The sequence below is a fragment of the Mesitornis unicolor genome, unplaced genomic scaffold (genome assembly GCF_000695765.1).
Source record: "Mesitornis unicolor isolate BGI_N332 unplaced genomic scaffold, ASM69576v1 scaffold1316, whole genome shotgun sequence".
NCBI classification, from domain to species: Eukaryota; Metazoa; Chordata; class Aves; order Mesitornithiformes; family Mesitornithidae; genus Mesitornis; species Mesitornis unicolor.
This window is the reverse complement of record NW_010190019.1, coordinates 353-14,102: the sequence shown is the minus strand read 5'-3', so window position 1 is coordinate 14,102 and position 13,750 is coordinate 353. Positions and strand designations below refer to the sequence as shown.

Here is a 13,750-nt window from a genome sequence, read left to right as displayed (position 1 = left end):
CAAAAGGAGGGGGTGGTTTGAAGTGTTTGCAAAGAAAAAAAAACACCAATTTATCTCAAACAAGGCACTCTGGCAGGGGCACTGTGTAGAAGACTTCACTTAGACTGCTACCCCGACCCTTGAAAAAGAGAATTCTGGCCTCACTCAGTTTCTTAGAAGAACCCCTGTCATGGCCTGTGTTGCACATTTGAGATATTTTACTAATTAAACCATGCTTCCAAAAATAAACTAATCCTTTTCCCTCTTAATTGCAGTTCCACATATGCTTTTTAATCTGTAATGGAACCATGCTTCCATATATAAACTCAAATGCCTAATACAGGATCTAGTAGGGGCTCTTTTAAGAAAACTGCTGAGAATTTATTTCTCTTTTTTTACATTTCAAATTGTACAAATGCAAATATTTTTTCTGGTGGCTAATGAACAGAATTACTCTGTTGCTACAGTGTTGGAATTCTTTATGCCATACAAATGCCTACTGCAGAGAATCATGTATTTTTTTTTTACATTATGTTCAGGGACTTTTGTAATGAAAGAAAAGGCAAAGGGGGGGGCTCTCTCTGGTGCATGTAGGAGCCACCTACTCTGCAGTACTTGGTACCAGGTACAATCGAAGCAACTTGACCTTGTATTTTAGTTTGAGGACTGAGGCCACCAAGCAGTTCCCTGGCATTGGGATTGATAGGATGTTACCTGCAGTGCCTGGAGGAAAGTGAAGTGCATTAACCTGGAGTTGTCAGCAGTTTCACTGTTTTGCTGATTTATGTAACTGAGAAAGATCCAATACCATGCACAAGTTATTACAAAGTCAGACTGAATTTATTGCTCTCTGGCAATTAAAAAAAAGGCAGAAGACAACGTCTAGACATTCTGTTGGCATTTGAAAAGCAGCAAAGCTTTGTATAACTCACATATATAAAGTGATATAAACAGAACCTTCAGCTCCTTGCAGTCCAAAGGAAGGACAGAAACTGGAAAGACCAACTTCCTGCAGCTTGCCCAAGTAAACTACTGATACTGTAGAGACTGACATAGTTACAGCAACATACCTATCTGTAACGACTTACATTAGCTGTTTACATGATGTTGTTACTCAATTGCTTTGACAAACACACGGAAGCAGGCTAAGCTTTCCACAAACCAAGTCACAAGTAGACAAATCCCTCAGCACTGCATTTCTAAAACAATGCTGTTGTAAAAAAAAAGGAGAAAAGAAAAAAATGTACAATAGTACATATAGCTTTATAGTAAAGAGTATCTGAACAGATTCAGTTTTCCTCCTTTTATTAAAGCATATACAGCTTTATAGAATAGAAACCTTCCAAAGGTCAAGTTCAAAAGCTTAGAAGAGGCTTTGCTAATTCTAAAGGTAACAACCAAGATACCATTGCTCCTTGAAGTGTTTTATTTTACCTCACCAGTTTTGGCCTTGGAAGGTGAACCATGAACTCGAGTATCATGTTCTGTGTAAGCCCAGCAGGACCCACCACATCAACTGAAGACTCCTCCTCTGATGGGGATGCTCTCGTTCAGGCCGTGTTCTATAAGTTTGATATCCTCCAAGTCATCCTTTATAATGCTGATTAGGTGACTCAGGCCTTCTTGCTGCTGCTTCAGATGCTGCAGATAGAGTTTAAAAAACAGCATGAGTATAGTTCAACTTCACAGATTTTAAGTTACTATTTCTCAAAGGGGCCATGCCCAGTGGCCTTGGCACATGGAAAAGCCTGGCATAAACTCCTCAGAAGAAAAAAATGCCATTTTCTGCACTAATAGTTTAACTGCATAGAAGGTCTTTGTACAACCCTGATGCACTGTTGCTGACAACAATAAAAAGGACTTCATCATCAAATAATTACAAAAACATGACATTCTAGATACAGTCCACCAAGTTAGCGTGTAGCTGGCTTAAATTATGACGTCCAAAGAGTATCCCAGGATTCTACCTGGTAATACTTACTTGCTTGATTTCCCGTAAGAGGTCTGCATCTATGTAATAGCGCTCTTCAGCCTGCACTGCTCCAAAGTGGTTTTGCATCCTGATCTGGGACATGAGCTCATTCAGTCTGCCCTGGGAAGGGAGACAGACTTAAATCAAACGCAACTCATTTACATTTGTCTGAGCTCCAGCATGTACCACCTCCTCAAATCATCAGGGCAGGAAGCATTACCGCTCATTCAACTTTTTCTTCTTTTTTCTTTGGAAGACATGCAAAAGGCAACAGCTCTAATACTTGTATGAACTCAAAAATGCCTAAATACCTGTAAGTCATGCAGCAAAGAGCATGATGCTACAACCCAGTAACACTGCTGGACTTCTCTTCTGAAAACTTCCCACAAAGAAAATACATATGCATGGCTTGGAAAACTTACATTCTTTTGTGAGGAAAAAACCCAGGGATTTTGGCAAAGTGCTATTAACTACTCACCTTGAACTGCGTTGGTGCATTAAGTTCACACTGAATTGTATCTAACTGTACACGAAGCTGCTCTTCATCCGCTTGAATAGCGTAGCCACTTTTCCTTTGGATCTCCTGCTTTATTAACACCTACAAAATAAGCCGTTGAGGTTCATCAGAGACCACTCTGCCCATCTCTTTCCCCACTAGCCCATCCCCATGTCTTTTTGCCCTTCCTCCAGCATCTCTCTCATCAGATTTATTCTGTCATTTAGTCTGCTGCTCTGAGACCTCAGGGCAGTCCCACAGGTTCCAAGTAAGTGAGAAAGAATGCTCCCAAAGCAGTAAGACATGCGGCTCACCTGAAGCTTTCCCTGATGGCTCCTTCTGTTACTTAATGCAATACCATAGAGATGAAGTCAGAAATTAATTTTCAACACTGGCCATACACGAGACAGCACAGGTCATCATGCCCCCTCTCAGTCTGCCCCCTAGCACTAGACTGCGTGTCAGAACGAGTTGTTTAGACTATCCACGTTACCTGTAATGTTCTGTGAGAAAGCGCCATCAGTTTCCTTTTGTACTGTGCAATTTTTGCCATAGTTGTTGTTTGGTTTTTCTGCAGCTCGCTGATATCTTCTGATATTATCTGCAGAGGACATGGAGTTAGTGGGAAGTTATAAGTGTTTCTGATAACAGAATGCATCAGACCTGGTTTGAAACTAAGAGTTCTAAAACAGCACTCAGTCCAGCAAATTAGCATCCTTGTCAAATAGGCTTTCAGAAAGCTTTTGTCTTGACCTCTACTGTCCTGGTTTCTATTTATTTTCATATGCAATTAAGATTTTCAGAAGGCATCAGAAAACTGGGTGCCCAAATTAGAGTCCGTGCCAGTGCAACTTAATTTGGCTGGCTTGAGTTAGCCTATAACACGACAGCAAGCTTGAAGCTGAAAAAAAAACAAAAGCCAAAATGCACTGCTCTGATTTTGGCAAAACAATAGAATTGAGGAATATATTAAGAAATAGTGACAAAAAAATCACATCCCCATGCACATGGTTCCAGTTTCAGTTCTCAAAACACAGAAGGCACAGGGCAGGCTCATTTAATAGCACATCCTCCATCAAGAGCAAGCAGTCAGGAAATATGAGAAACCTTACATCTAATCGAGTTTGATGCTGTTTGGTCATCTGATCTTGGACCTTCAATCTTCTCAATAGTTCCTTGAAACCCACCATTGGCAAAGGAATAAGCCTGTAAGAACACAAATATTTCTTATGACACGCTTTTAAGTTAGACACATAGTATGGATTAGTAACTATGAATGTAATCTAAAGTTACAGATGATCTTAGCTTATTATAAATTAAGATAATATATAAACGTATCTTGTTTTGCTAAGTTCTAGAGTCCTTACTATTCCGAACAACCTGTTACTTTTTCATAAAGAAATCAGCCTAAGTTATCTATAACCTCCGGAGGGTACGAGGCTACTTTCAGCTGCAGGAATAAAGAGAAAAAACATAATAATTGCAAAAAAATAAGTCACAGTAACTAGTCCATATAATGGAAGACACTGCAACTCCTAGTAATGCAAGCAACGCTATTTATCCTTACAAGCCTTAAATGCCTAAATGGGTAAAGGGATTAGACAGGCATTTCTAGTAATCCTCACTGTTTCAAATGAGATCAGCACTTGACAAAGTTATTCTCTAATAAGTTTCTTGCAAGTTATCTGAAGGGCACTACACAATATATTTCTCCCCTTTCCAAATGTTGGTTGTCATACTTGGATAGACTATTAGACTTACTTGTCAGGATCAGGATTATCAACTTTGGCTTGTTCCCATATAATAGGATCGACACCTTAAAAAAACCAAACAAAACAGTTTTTATGATGGGTAGATCTGAACAGGTATCACATCTTAGGGCTGTTAAGCAGGAAAAATACCAGGAAGTACACAAACCATATGAATTATGCTAACCTGAATGACTGCTGTAAAAATTAAGATTAATTAAACAAAGGTAGTTCTTGAAGGCCTTGATCCTGGGCTGTGGCAGCAAGTTCAGTCCAAAAGGCTGTCAAAAGCACTTGCACTGGTTTGAAAGCATGGGGAAGGAACAACCATCAAGTGATCAAATCAGACCAGTCATACTTCGAGGGGAAAAAATATCATTTCCACTGTATGCTACACTTAGGCCACCTTTCCTCTCCAAGTCGCTTACTGTATATATAAAAAATCCCAAAGACCAAAAACCCCAGTAATTAAGTGCTCAAAGTAGCAAACCATTTGGAAAAATCATTCCAGTAGGAATTATCATGGTTCCTAACAGGACTTGTCTGAAGATTTTATCTGTGGACAGAAGAGTTGCTTGCTCTGCCATGAAATGCTTCATCAGGTAAATAAAAGCAGTCTAATTGTATGTGTACATCAACATCATGATGCAGGTTCTTACATTCTCCAAACCTCACTGCAAATCAGATCAGCATAGAAAATGCACATCCACAGGCATGCTAGCAAAAAAACCCAACAAAATAGCACTTGACTACTGTAAACCAAAGCTGTACACTTATTATCTGTGGCCATGTAACACACGTACACAGGCTAAGCAACTCTCCAGAAAACTAGCATGATTATTCTGATATTTAACTTTTTTTTTTTAATTGGGCATGTTGAAGTGATTTATGATGGCTAAATCATATCAGAGGATGTTGTGTGGCTCATTATTGACAAAACCCAACTGTCACAGTAGACTATGTTGGGCTGCAAGGAAAACCACAACATCAGTATATCAAAGTGGCTTGGAAACTGCTGTAGTTTTAAAAGGTGTTTTCCAGTGGGCCAATCCAAAGCAGCCCAAATAGAGGCCCAAGCATGGCCCTGCGCAGCCCCAGACTACATACCAGCAGGAGGGTTCTGCAGGAGCTGCTTGACTTGTGCCGGGGAAAGCTCTGTTCTGGTCATGGAGAGGCTGACCCCCAGCTGCTGCAGTGACGATTTTATGTTGGCTTGTTCAAAGTGGGCATAGAGGGTCGTTGCGGGAACTCTTCTTGAAGTGCCGTTAGGCGAGCGCTCGACAACGTAAATGATCACTTCTGTCCTGAGCAAGACAAAACGAATACTGTCAGAAAAAGGTCAGAAACCAACAGAATGAAGAACAACCCTAAATTGAAGTTAACACTTCTCCCAGCTGACTGTTAACTTCCTTTAGCTAACTGAGGTATAAAGTACCAGTAAATCTAGGGTTCAACACAGTAAGGTAGAACAAAAAAGGCTGTAAATTATTAAACTACATTCTCCCACCCTGGTTTTAACCACCATATTATATTGGTGATTCCAGTACTACATTAAGAATAACCTAAAACCTTTGGTCTTCAAAAAAGAATGAATGAATTGTGGGGAAGTAAGCAGCAGAAACGTCAGTGTGCTGAAGTACTTCAGGCAGACTGGAACGAGGCCCCCAGACAGGTCAAAAAGCAGATAGCACTCACAGCTTCTAAAATGTTATGTGTTTAGCCCACCCTGGTTTCTGAACTTTTGCTGCTGAGTAGAAAGGTCTGGAGAAGTCTATTTCCTGAACTGAGCTGAGGTCCTCAGCTGTGCGCTCCAGCAAAAGCAAGTAACACACACAAAAAAGCAACAAGAAGCAATGAGAGACACAAAATCGGACTTGGGATAAATAGATCTAAAATCACAGAGAAAGGGAGACAGAGTAGACCAAGCGCCAACCGTTTATAACATGCAATACCGAATAAAAAGGCAAAAACTACATAAAGTTCACATACTGGTCATCTGGCATCATTCTAACACCTTCTACGTTGACAGTGAGGGTCTGGTTTCCTCCCAGAATTTTGTGTAGTGATTCTACAAGCTGCTGCTGCTGACTTCGAATATCTATTTCTTTTCTGTTAAAGACCAAGGCCACGAAACCATCTTCATCTTTGTGGTTGTGCATTAAACTGTAACCGACAGCCTGCAAATGAACAAACAAAAACTGTGGATATCACTTAGCAAAAGCATATCTATGTGGTATGAAAGGAAAGGGCTACAATCCTCAACTCTTAGAGCAACTGGTTCAAAATTTCAGTTACATCATGTTCAGATTTCTTAGTATTAAGAAATTCTTAACATTTTCCCACCGTTGACCCAGAGAGTTTACCTGGCAGTACAAGTCAGAACACAGACAAGAATATTTCTACCTGGCAATACAAGTCAAAACACAGACAAGAATATTTCTACCAGCTAAGAAATGCATCAAGTAAGGTTATCACGCAGTGCAAACTCCACATGACTCCTATGAAAGACCTGTTAACTCATTATAAGCAAAAGCAGAGCAGCAGTTTTATCTCATCTTGCCTTATGAACTGTTGCACCAATATATCACTGGTGACATGTTGGACAGCAAGTGCTTTTTAAGGTCCAAGCACTGCCTGTGGGCAGACTTGCACCCTTCCCCTTGCGCATGTTGAGCTCTAAACAGAACAGAGCCCGGGATGTGCCCAAGAGCCTGGTCTGGGTCAGCATGGGTGATTCCCTGCGAGGGTGAGCCTTGCAGAAACAGCCTCCTTTGGCTGGGCTGTCCTGTCATGGAGCACAACAGTGACAGCTAAGGAGGATTCCGAATCTGCAAGGACAGAATCTGAGGCAAACCTCATCTTTTTAAAGAAAGAGACTTATAAGTTACTGGTATTACACCTGTCCCTGATTTAATTTATCTATTCCTCTGAGACCTCAATGGAAAACAACATACAACCCCAAAAAAACCCAACCCAACCAACCACCAAACAATTACCTTCTGCTTTTTAAGTGCATCCCTTCCACCTTCACAGCTGTGAAAGAAGATCACACTGTGGGGAAAGACTTGCCAGTACAGGGAAGACTAAATTTTGTTATGTGCCAACTAGCACTAAGACCATGCATATATGACTCCTCTGCTATTGCTATTTAAAAAGAAATAAAACTTTCACCATTTTTAAATGAAATTAAGTATTTTCAAACGACCACAGATTTTCTACTTTGTTGTGGTCTGTCAAATGATGGCCTGTATCACATACCTTAAGAGCACATTTTTCTTGGTTAAGGGCTGCATGCTTCTCATTTGTTCTAGAGCTGGAACTGTATACAAGTGGATTCCTTGAACACCGATGAAACCCTTCACATAACCCTTCATTCTTATCAGGCATTTTATGCTTAAGAGACAATAAACCAAACCAGCCTATGATGCTTTGCTCCGATACCTATGCTACCAACTTCTCCACTATTTTCTTAGGCATCCACCACTGCTGGCATGCATGGAACTTTCCAGGATTTCACTTAAGGTACAGGAATTCATAATGGCATGAGTAACACTCGAATCACAGGGACAAGAATAAACACAATAAGTGGCACTGCCGAACTAGAAATGATAACTCCTGGTAAATGAAACTCAAAAATAACTGATTTTGCATCACACAACTTGTATTTTGCAATTTTTGAAAGCCCAGAAAACTCTAAAGCCGCTTCAGGCAATAACTTAAAAGAAAGTAAGTTTTCAGGTGCATTATCAACAAAATATTCGAAGTAGCACCTAGAAGGTAATGCAACAGAAGTCAAACGTTTGTTACACAGGCACTCAGTTGCTGCAAAGATTTTGTAAAAGTGTCATGATGTGCACAATCAAAAGCAAACATAATGAAGTATTAACCTACATTCAGGTTAGAAAGTTTGCACTTCAAAGAATCAGCTTGGAAAAGGAGGGTATCACCATGCCTGACCTAAATCCACTCACAAGTCTGAAGCTTAGCAAGAAAGTCAGCAGGCGTGAGATTTGCAGAGGATGAAGAGCGACCTATTCTTCATCGACATAAGCAGCAAGATCTGGAACTGCTGACGATATCATACAAGGAATGGAGTCAGCTTTAGTGCTGGCAAGGATAAAGGCAGAAGAAATCTGAAGGCTGGTGTATTTAAAATGGTATGCATGGGCCAGGTTCATAGAGGGTTTTTCTAAGGTAGGCAAAGCAATGAAAAAAGATGTTGCAGTTCTAATTGCAGATGTTAACAGTTTCTTTCAGATGTGAGGGTTAAACAGTTTCTGTAATATTGTAACCTAAACAAATACACGTTAAAATTCATTTCCAGTGACACGCTCCAACCCCACATGCACTAATCTGAATGCTATCATAGAAAAAGATTAGTTTCATGATCCACATATGCCCTCATTATCTAGCAATACTCAGACTTCCAGCACCTACACATCTTCAAACCCTTTCATTAACCTGCATCAGAACTGCGTACATTTACACAGTTAAATAATTCCTGATTCAGATTAACTACAAAATCTGATTTAACACTCATGAGACACTTAGACACAGAGTCACTGCTTCAGAGCCATTTGTGGGCAGGTGAACAATTCCATACCTTAAACCTGCAAAAAGGGTTTTCCTGCGTGAACTCCACTGGAGCGATGTTGTTGTTGAAGTACCCTTTGCCCGTTCCCCAGAAGGCCTGAAGCTGGTTCCACTTTGCCAAAATAGCATCTCTTTCATCTCCTAAGAGTATTGGAGCCGAGAGGGCACTGGCTGTATTGATGAGCTGGTTCGACTGGGCTGGTGCCTGAGCAGGCTGGCTGAACAAACCGCTTCCTAGTGCTATGTTGGATCAAGAAAAACAAATCAACTCCTTTACCTGCAAAGACAAACTTGCTTGCTAACACCTACCATCTGCATATCACTGGTACCTCTTCTTTTCACATTTCGGTAAGCAAAATAAATGCAGAATAAGTAAAAAAAAAAATCACGTTTCCTCTAAAAGCATCTTTTTACACTCTATCATCATCAGCAACAGAAGTTCCTGAATGCTGAATTAGAAGAAAAAACTTATTATCTTTTCATTAAATTAGACGTCTATATTCACCCATGACATCACCTGGCACTTTCAATATCTAAATCTGAAGGGTAGGTTTGTTATTATAAGTGCAGTGGACTCTGAGCCTGCCTCTGGTCATTAGCCAATTTATACTCCAATGGAACTCAACACTATTTTCCGCTCCTTGCTAGTAATGTCATAACTGCCAAAGTCAATTCCAGAACTACTCTTTCTACCACTGCTAAACCACGGGGCGAATATTGTTGTTGGATACTCAGGGGTGAAGCTCAGAAACTTGTCTGAGCTCCTGTTTAAGAAAAAGGCAAGGACTACAAATGCGACGCTTCAAATTTCTGAGAAGTCTCCCTCAGTCAAGAGATAAAGGGATTCTATAATATACTTCTGTCACACTGCTTATGCATCTGTTGCAGTCTTATGCTTTCATTGCTAATGAAGGAGTAAATCAAGAGAAGGCCATACTTACTGGTCTGTTGCTGCTGGGTACCGAAGCCTCCAAAGCCTAACCCAGTTCCCAACCCAGTACCCAAACCAGTTCCAGTTCCTGTGCCAAAACTAGTACCAAATCCAAAGCCTTTGTTCTGGGTAGCACCAAACAGTCCTGGGGAAATAACCAAAGAATTACTGAGAAAAAGAGAATAGTACCTGTGAAATACAAAACATGAATTTTGAAGGGCTGATGCCCCACAGTTCAGTCTAAAGCAAGTACTTCCAGACTTGTGCTCTCTTACCTGTGCCTGTATTGGTGGGAGCAGAAAAACTAAATGCTGGTCCCGTACTGCTGGTAGTTGTCCCAAATCCCCCAAACGCACCTAACAAACAAAGTTTGCAAGTAAGGCGGATGGCAAGTTGTGAGCTGCAGCTGTGCATAACACAACAATAAACTGCACGCTTCAACAGGTGTTATGTTGACAGATGGATGTATTATGTTACAAGCATGTGGTTCACATGGATCATGGGTACCGAGTTCATTGTCTGAGGAGATGGGGGAGATAACATGAGCCAGAAAGCCAAGACATCTATGGTGTGTCAAGGAAGCAAATAAAAAAGCAGCAGTTAACTAACATCCTGTTCCCTTAGCAGCAGCACGTGCTTTCCTTAGGGACAGACAACTAGCAATAGTAGTACTTGGATTCATTCTCAAAAATACTTCTAGTCAACATTGTCGCTGAGTAGTTAATAAATGATCTGATGTTTGGTGAGCTTTTTAAATATTCTTAATATCTTAGGAGTAAGAATAGGAATAAATCAAGTAAAGCCTGAGGCTAAGGTGCACACAATTGCTGTGCCTACATGGACGTGCTGTCACAGCAACGATTTCTTTCCACACACAGGTAAAATTCTACAAGGTCTTTTTTTTTTTAAAGCCCAGTTTCACCATCATCTGACTGCCTCTCCATTAAACATCATTCTGAGGTTCAACTACTATCAAAGGAAGCAGGATGCAAAAGCAATCAGCCTTCCGCACGTTTTTAGGAAAACCAGTCCCTAGCTATTAGGGAGAGACCCAAATGAGCTCCACTGTGCCAGAGCTCCAGGAAACCATCTGTCCCTTTAGCAGAGGTGCCCCAACACAGGGTGGCTGTGTGGGGACAGGTGCCAGTGGCCCGTCCAGCCTCCCAAGTGAGGCTGCAGAGAGGCTGGATGCCACTGTGCCACCTTTTCGCTGGCCCAAGCTGCAGCCAGTGGACATCTGATCAGCCTCGGAGAACTGGACAACCAAATCTTTCTGTTTCAAGCTGTTTTCAAGTGTGTTCAAATGAAGAAAGACAGTCTATTACACAGAATCTGTCAAAAAGATGCTGTCACTGCCAACTCACACGCAAATAGCAAAGGAAAAAAAAAGTCTCTTTAGACCAACTATCCTCTTGTACACACACAAAATAAAAAGCTTAAACCAAAGCTGACATGCAATTGCATTTTATTTTCATTCAGCAAACAGCTTAACGTGAGGAGATGTACAAAGTTTTTCCCTGTAACATCTGAGTTTCAGTCTTACCAGCGTGTGACAAACCCTAGCAGTACTGAGTACCATCAGATGACACCATTTTTAGGTACTTTTGTATTTGCAGCAGTTCAGTCATCCTCCCTTGAAATGAGACCTAAGAATGCAAACTGCTATAGAAAACTATGTATCCAAGCTCTCTTTGAGATACCTCGAGCTCACATTCAGCTAAGGAAATTCAGCGCAATAGCATTCGTACCAAATAAAAGCAAAATCAGATCCTTTGAGCGCACAATACAGATAAGAGTGTGCTAACATGAGGAGCAATGACACTATGGAATGAATATAATTCCTATACGAGCAGCGGCAACGAGACCCCATGGGCTAATACTATGTGAGTAAAAGCATTAGAAAGCCATACAGTCAAACATTTTTATATGAAACGGAAAAGATTTCACTTGAAATTATATCAGCTGATTGGTCAGGACTGGTGGATCCACACGGGGCCAGGTTTTTTTAAGCAATACCCAGTACACACATCACGCAGCAGACCCTCCCAGAAATGCAGAGCATCTCTTAAGGCCAGCCGGGGATGCGTGCTGTTTCAGGGCACAGAACGGCCTCGAGGAAGCAGAGATGACTGCGAGGGCTGTTCATTTTGTGCTGATCGTATAAAATTTGTTTCTCCACAGAAATCATCGAGGTGTGGTGCGTTTGTGACAACCAAGGGAAGGCCAATGAGGAGACATGGGGGAAGATGGAAAACACGACTGCAGTAGTCCAAGAATCTCATGTCAGGAAACGTGGCGCTAGGGACCAGCTCTGCAATTGCTCGTGATCTGAACAGAGAATTGACCTTACCCTTTCATTAGGTGATAGAGCTTCAATTTTAGACTGGGTCAGACTGGCAGGTTACCACAATTCATTTCCATTTCAGAGACTGAGTATCTGGTACATGGTTATTTTTCCTCAACAGCTGTTTCTTGATAATTTAATGGGCAGAAAACCCTACAAGCCTATGGCTCTCAAACCCATTCCACTTCCAGAGCCTTTATCTCCAGTCTTCACTGGATATGAAGTAAGAAGATTAGTACTAAATGTGAATTCTCAGTTAGAAATGTAATTCTTGGACCCCTGCTATTAACATTTATTACAGGACAAGCATTTATGCATTATCTACCTGCACTTGCCAGAGTGTTACCAAAATTGAATGGCGGAGTTGAGGTAGTAGAAACACCGAAATTCCCAATATTAAAATTCACTGCAGGATTAGCAGTTAATCCGAAACCCCCAAAATTAAACCCACTGGCAGTGGAGTTTGTAGTTTCAAGCCCACCAAATCCTGACAAGCGGGAAGCAGAAAAAGAGCAAGGTAACATTAGTTCTAAGTAAAAGGTAGGGTCAGGAAAGAAAAGCTAAAATATTTTTCCATTACCACAGACAAGACAGGCATAGTTAAAAACAAGAGTAAGATATTAACTGGCACTGAACATTAATTATTGAGCACAAGGAGGACAGTCACAAGCTTTCTGTTTAACCCACTCTCCCTATATCACCACTATAAGCATGTTATTTGTCAACTATATTGCATACAAAGCACCTAACACTGTTCCCATCTTATTCCAAAGCTCTACATGAAAATATCCATGTGATTGAACATTCCCATCAAGAGTAATTTTTCTCTGCCTAAGACTGCTTGTCAGAGCTGCATCTGTATCAGTGTGGCTGAGAGTAGCATAATTACTTCATAAGCCAGCAGGAAGGCAAGAATTAACCATCTTCATGCTGATTCTGTACCCACATACAAGCAGCTAAAGCAGAGTAACCACAAAACACAACTCTAGCAGCTGAGGTACCATGTGTACCTCAAGTACTCCAAGGTGAATTTCTTCCAGTTACATTCACAGTATCTGACCAGCATTTGCTGGTGTCTTACCTGATGCATGCAGGCTTTTCAGTGCTAAGAAAAATGGGCTAATACAGTGATTCTTTGATTCCTTCCCCAGGAATAGCTCAGGACAGGTTCATGCTAGACAGACAGACCTGGGGTATGATCCCAGAATTCCCTCTAACGTTGTGTGGGCACAATGAACATGGTAACTACATGCAAGCAGTACAAGATTATACTCTACTTAAGATGGACCACAAAGTCGGTGTCTAAAACAGTCAGTCAGAGAGAAAGCCCACACAGTAGCCCAGCCTAACTGAGTGAAGATGAGCCCTGCCAAAAGGGCTTATTCAAAGTATCTACTCAAACAGCCAACAAAGAATTATTCTACTAAGAGAGTAAGGAAGGCTCTGGCTTACACTTCACCAACACTGAGAGTCAACTGACAGTGGCAAAACAAATAAGACAGAAAAAGTCTTTCTTCTTTTACAAGTCAAACAAGTTTTTTATACTGCTCAAAAATTAACCTCCACGATCATCCCATCCATACAGGCACACTACTGCAATCAAAAGCAATGATCCGAGTGACCGGGAAGCGTTAACCAGGCACCGCCTCACACACACCCTAGGAGAGACTCACACTTATTTCAGCAG

The 13,750-nt window shown here is 41.1% G+C and overlaps 1 protein-coding gene across 1 annotated transcript; it reads right to left on the bottom strand.

Moving 5' to 3' along the window:
• Positions 1–1,012: 1,012 nt before the first annotated feature.
• On the bottom strand, positions 1,013–12,661 carry NUP54 (nucleoporin 54kDa). Its single transcript, XM_010186227.1, is given in 14 exon segments — positions 1,013–1,620; positions 1,961–2,071; positions 2,430–2,549; positions 2,941–3,048; positions 3,560–3,653; positions 4,209–4,263; positions 5,303–5,499; positions 6,185–6,372; positions 8,799–9,028; positions 9,541–9,552; positions 9,730–9,864; positions 9,995–10,075; positions 12,389–12,610; positions 12,613–12,661. Coding segments are annotated over 14 exon segments (1,731 nt in total). The 3' UTR covers positions 1,013–1,491.
• Between the last annotated feature and the right edge of the window lie 1,089 nt (positions 12,662–13,750).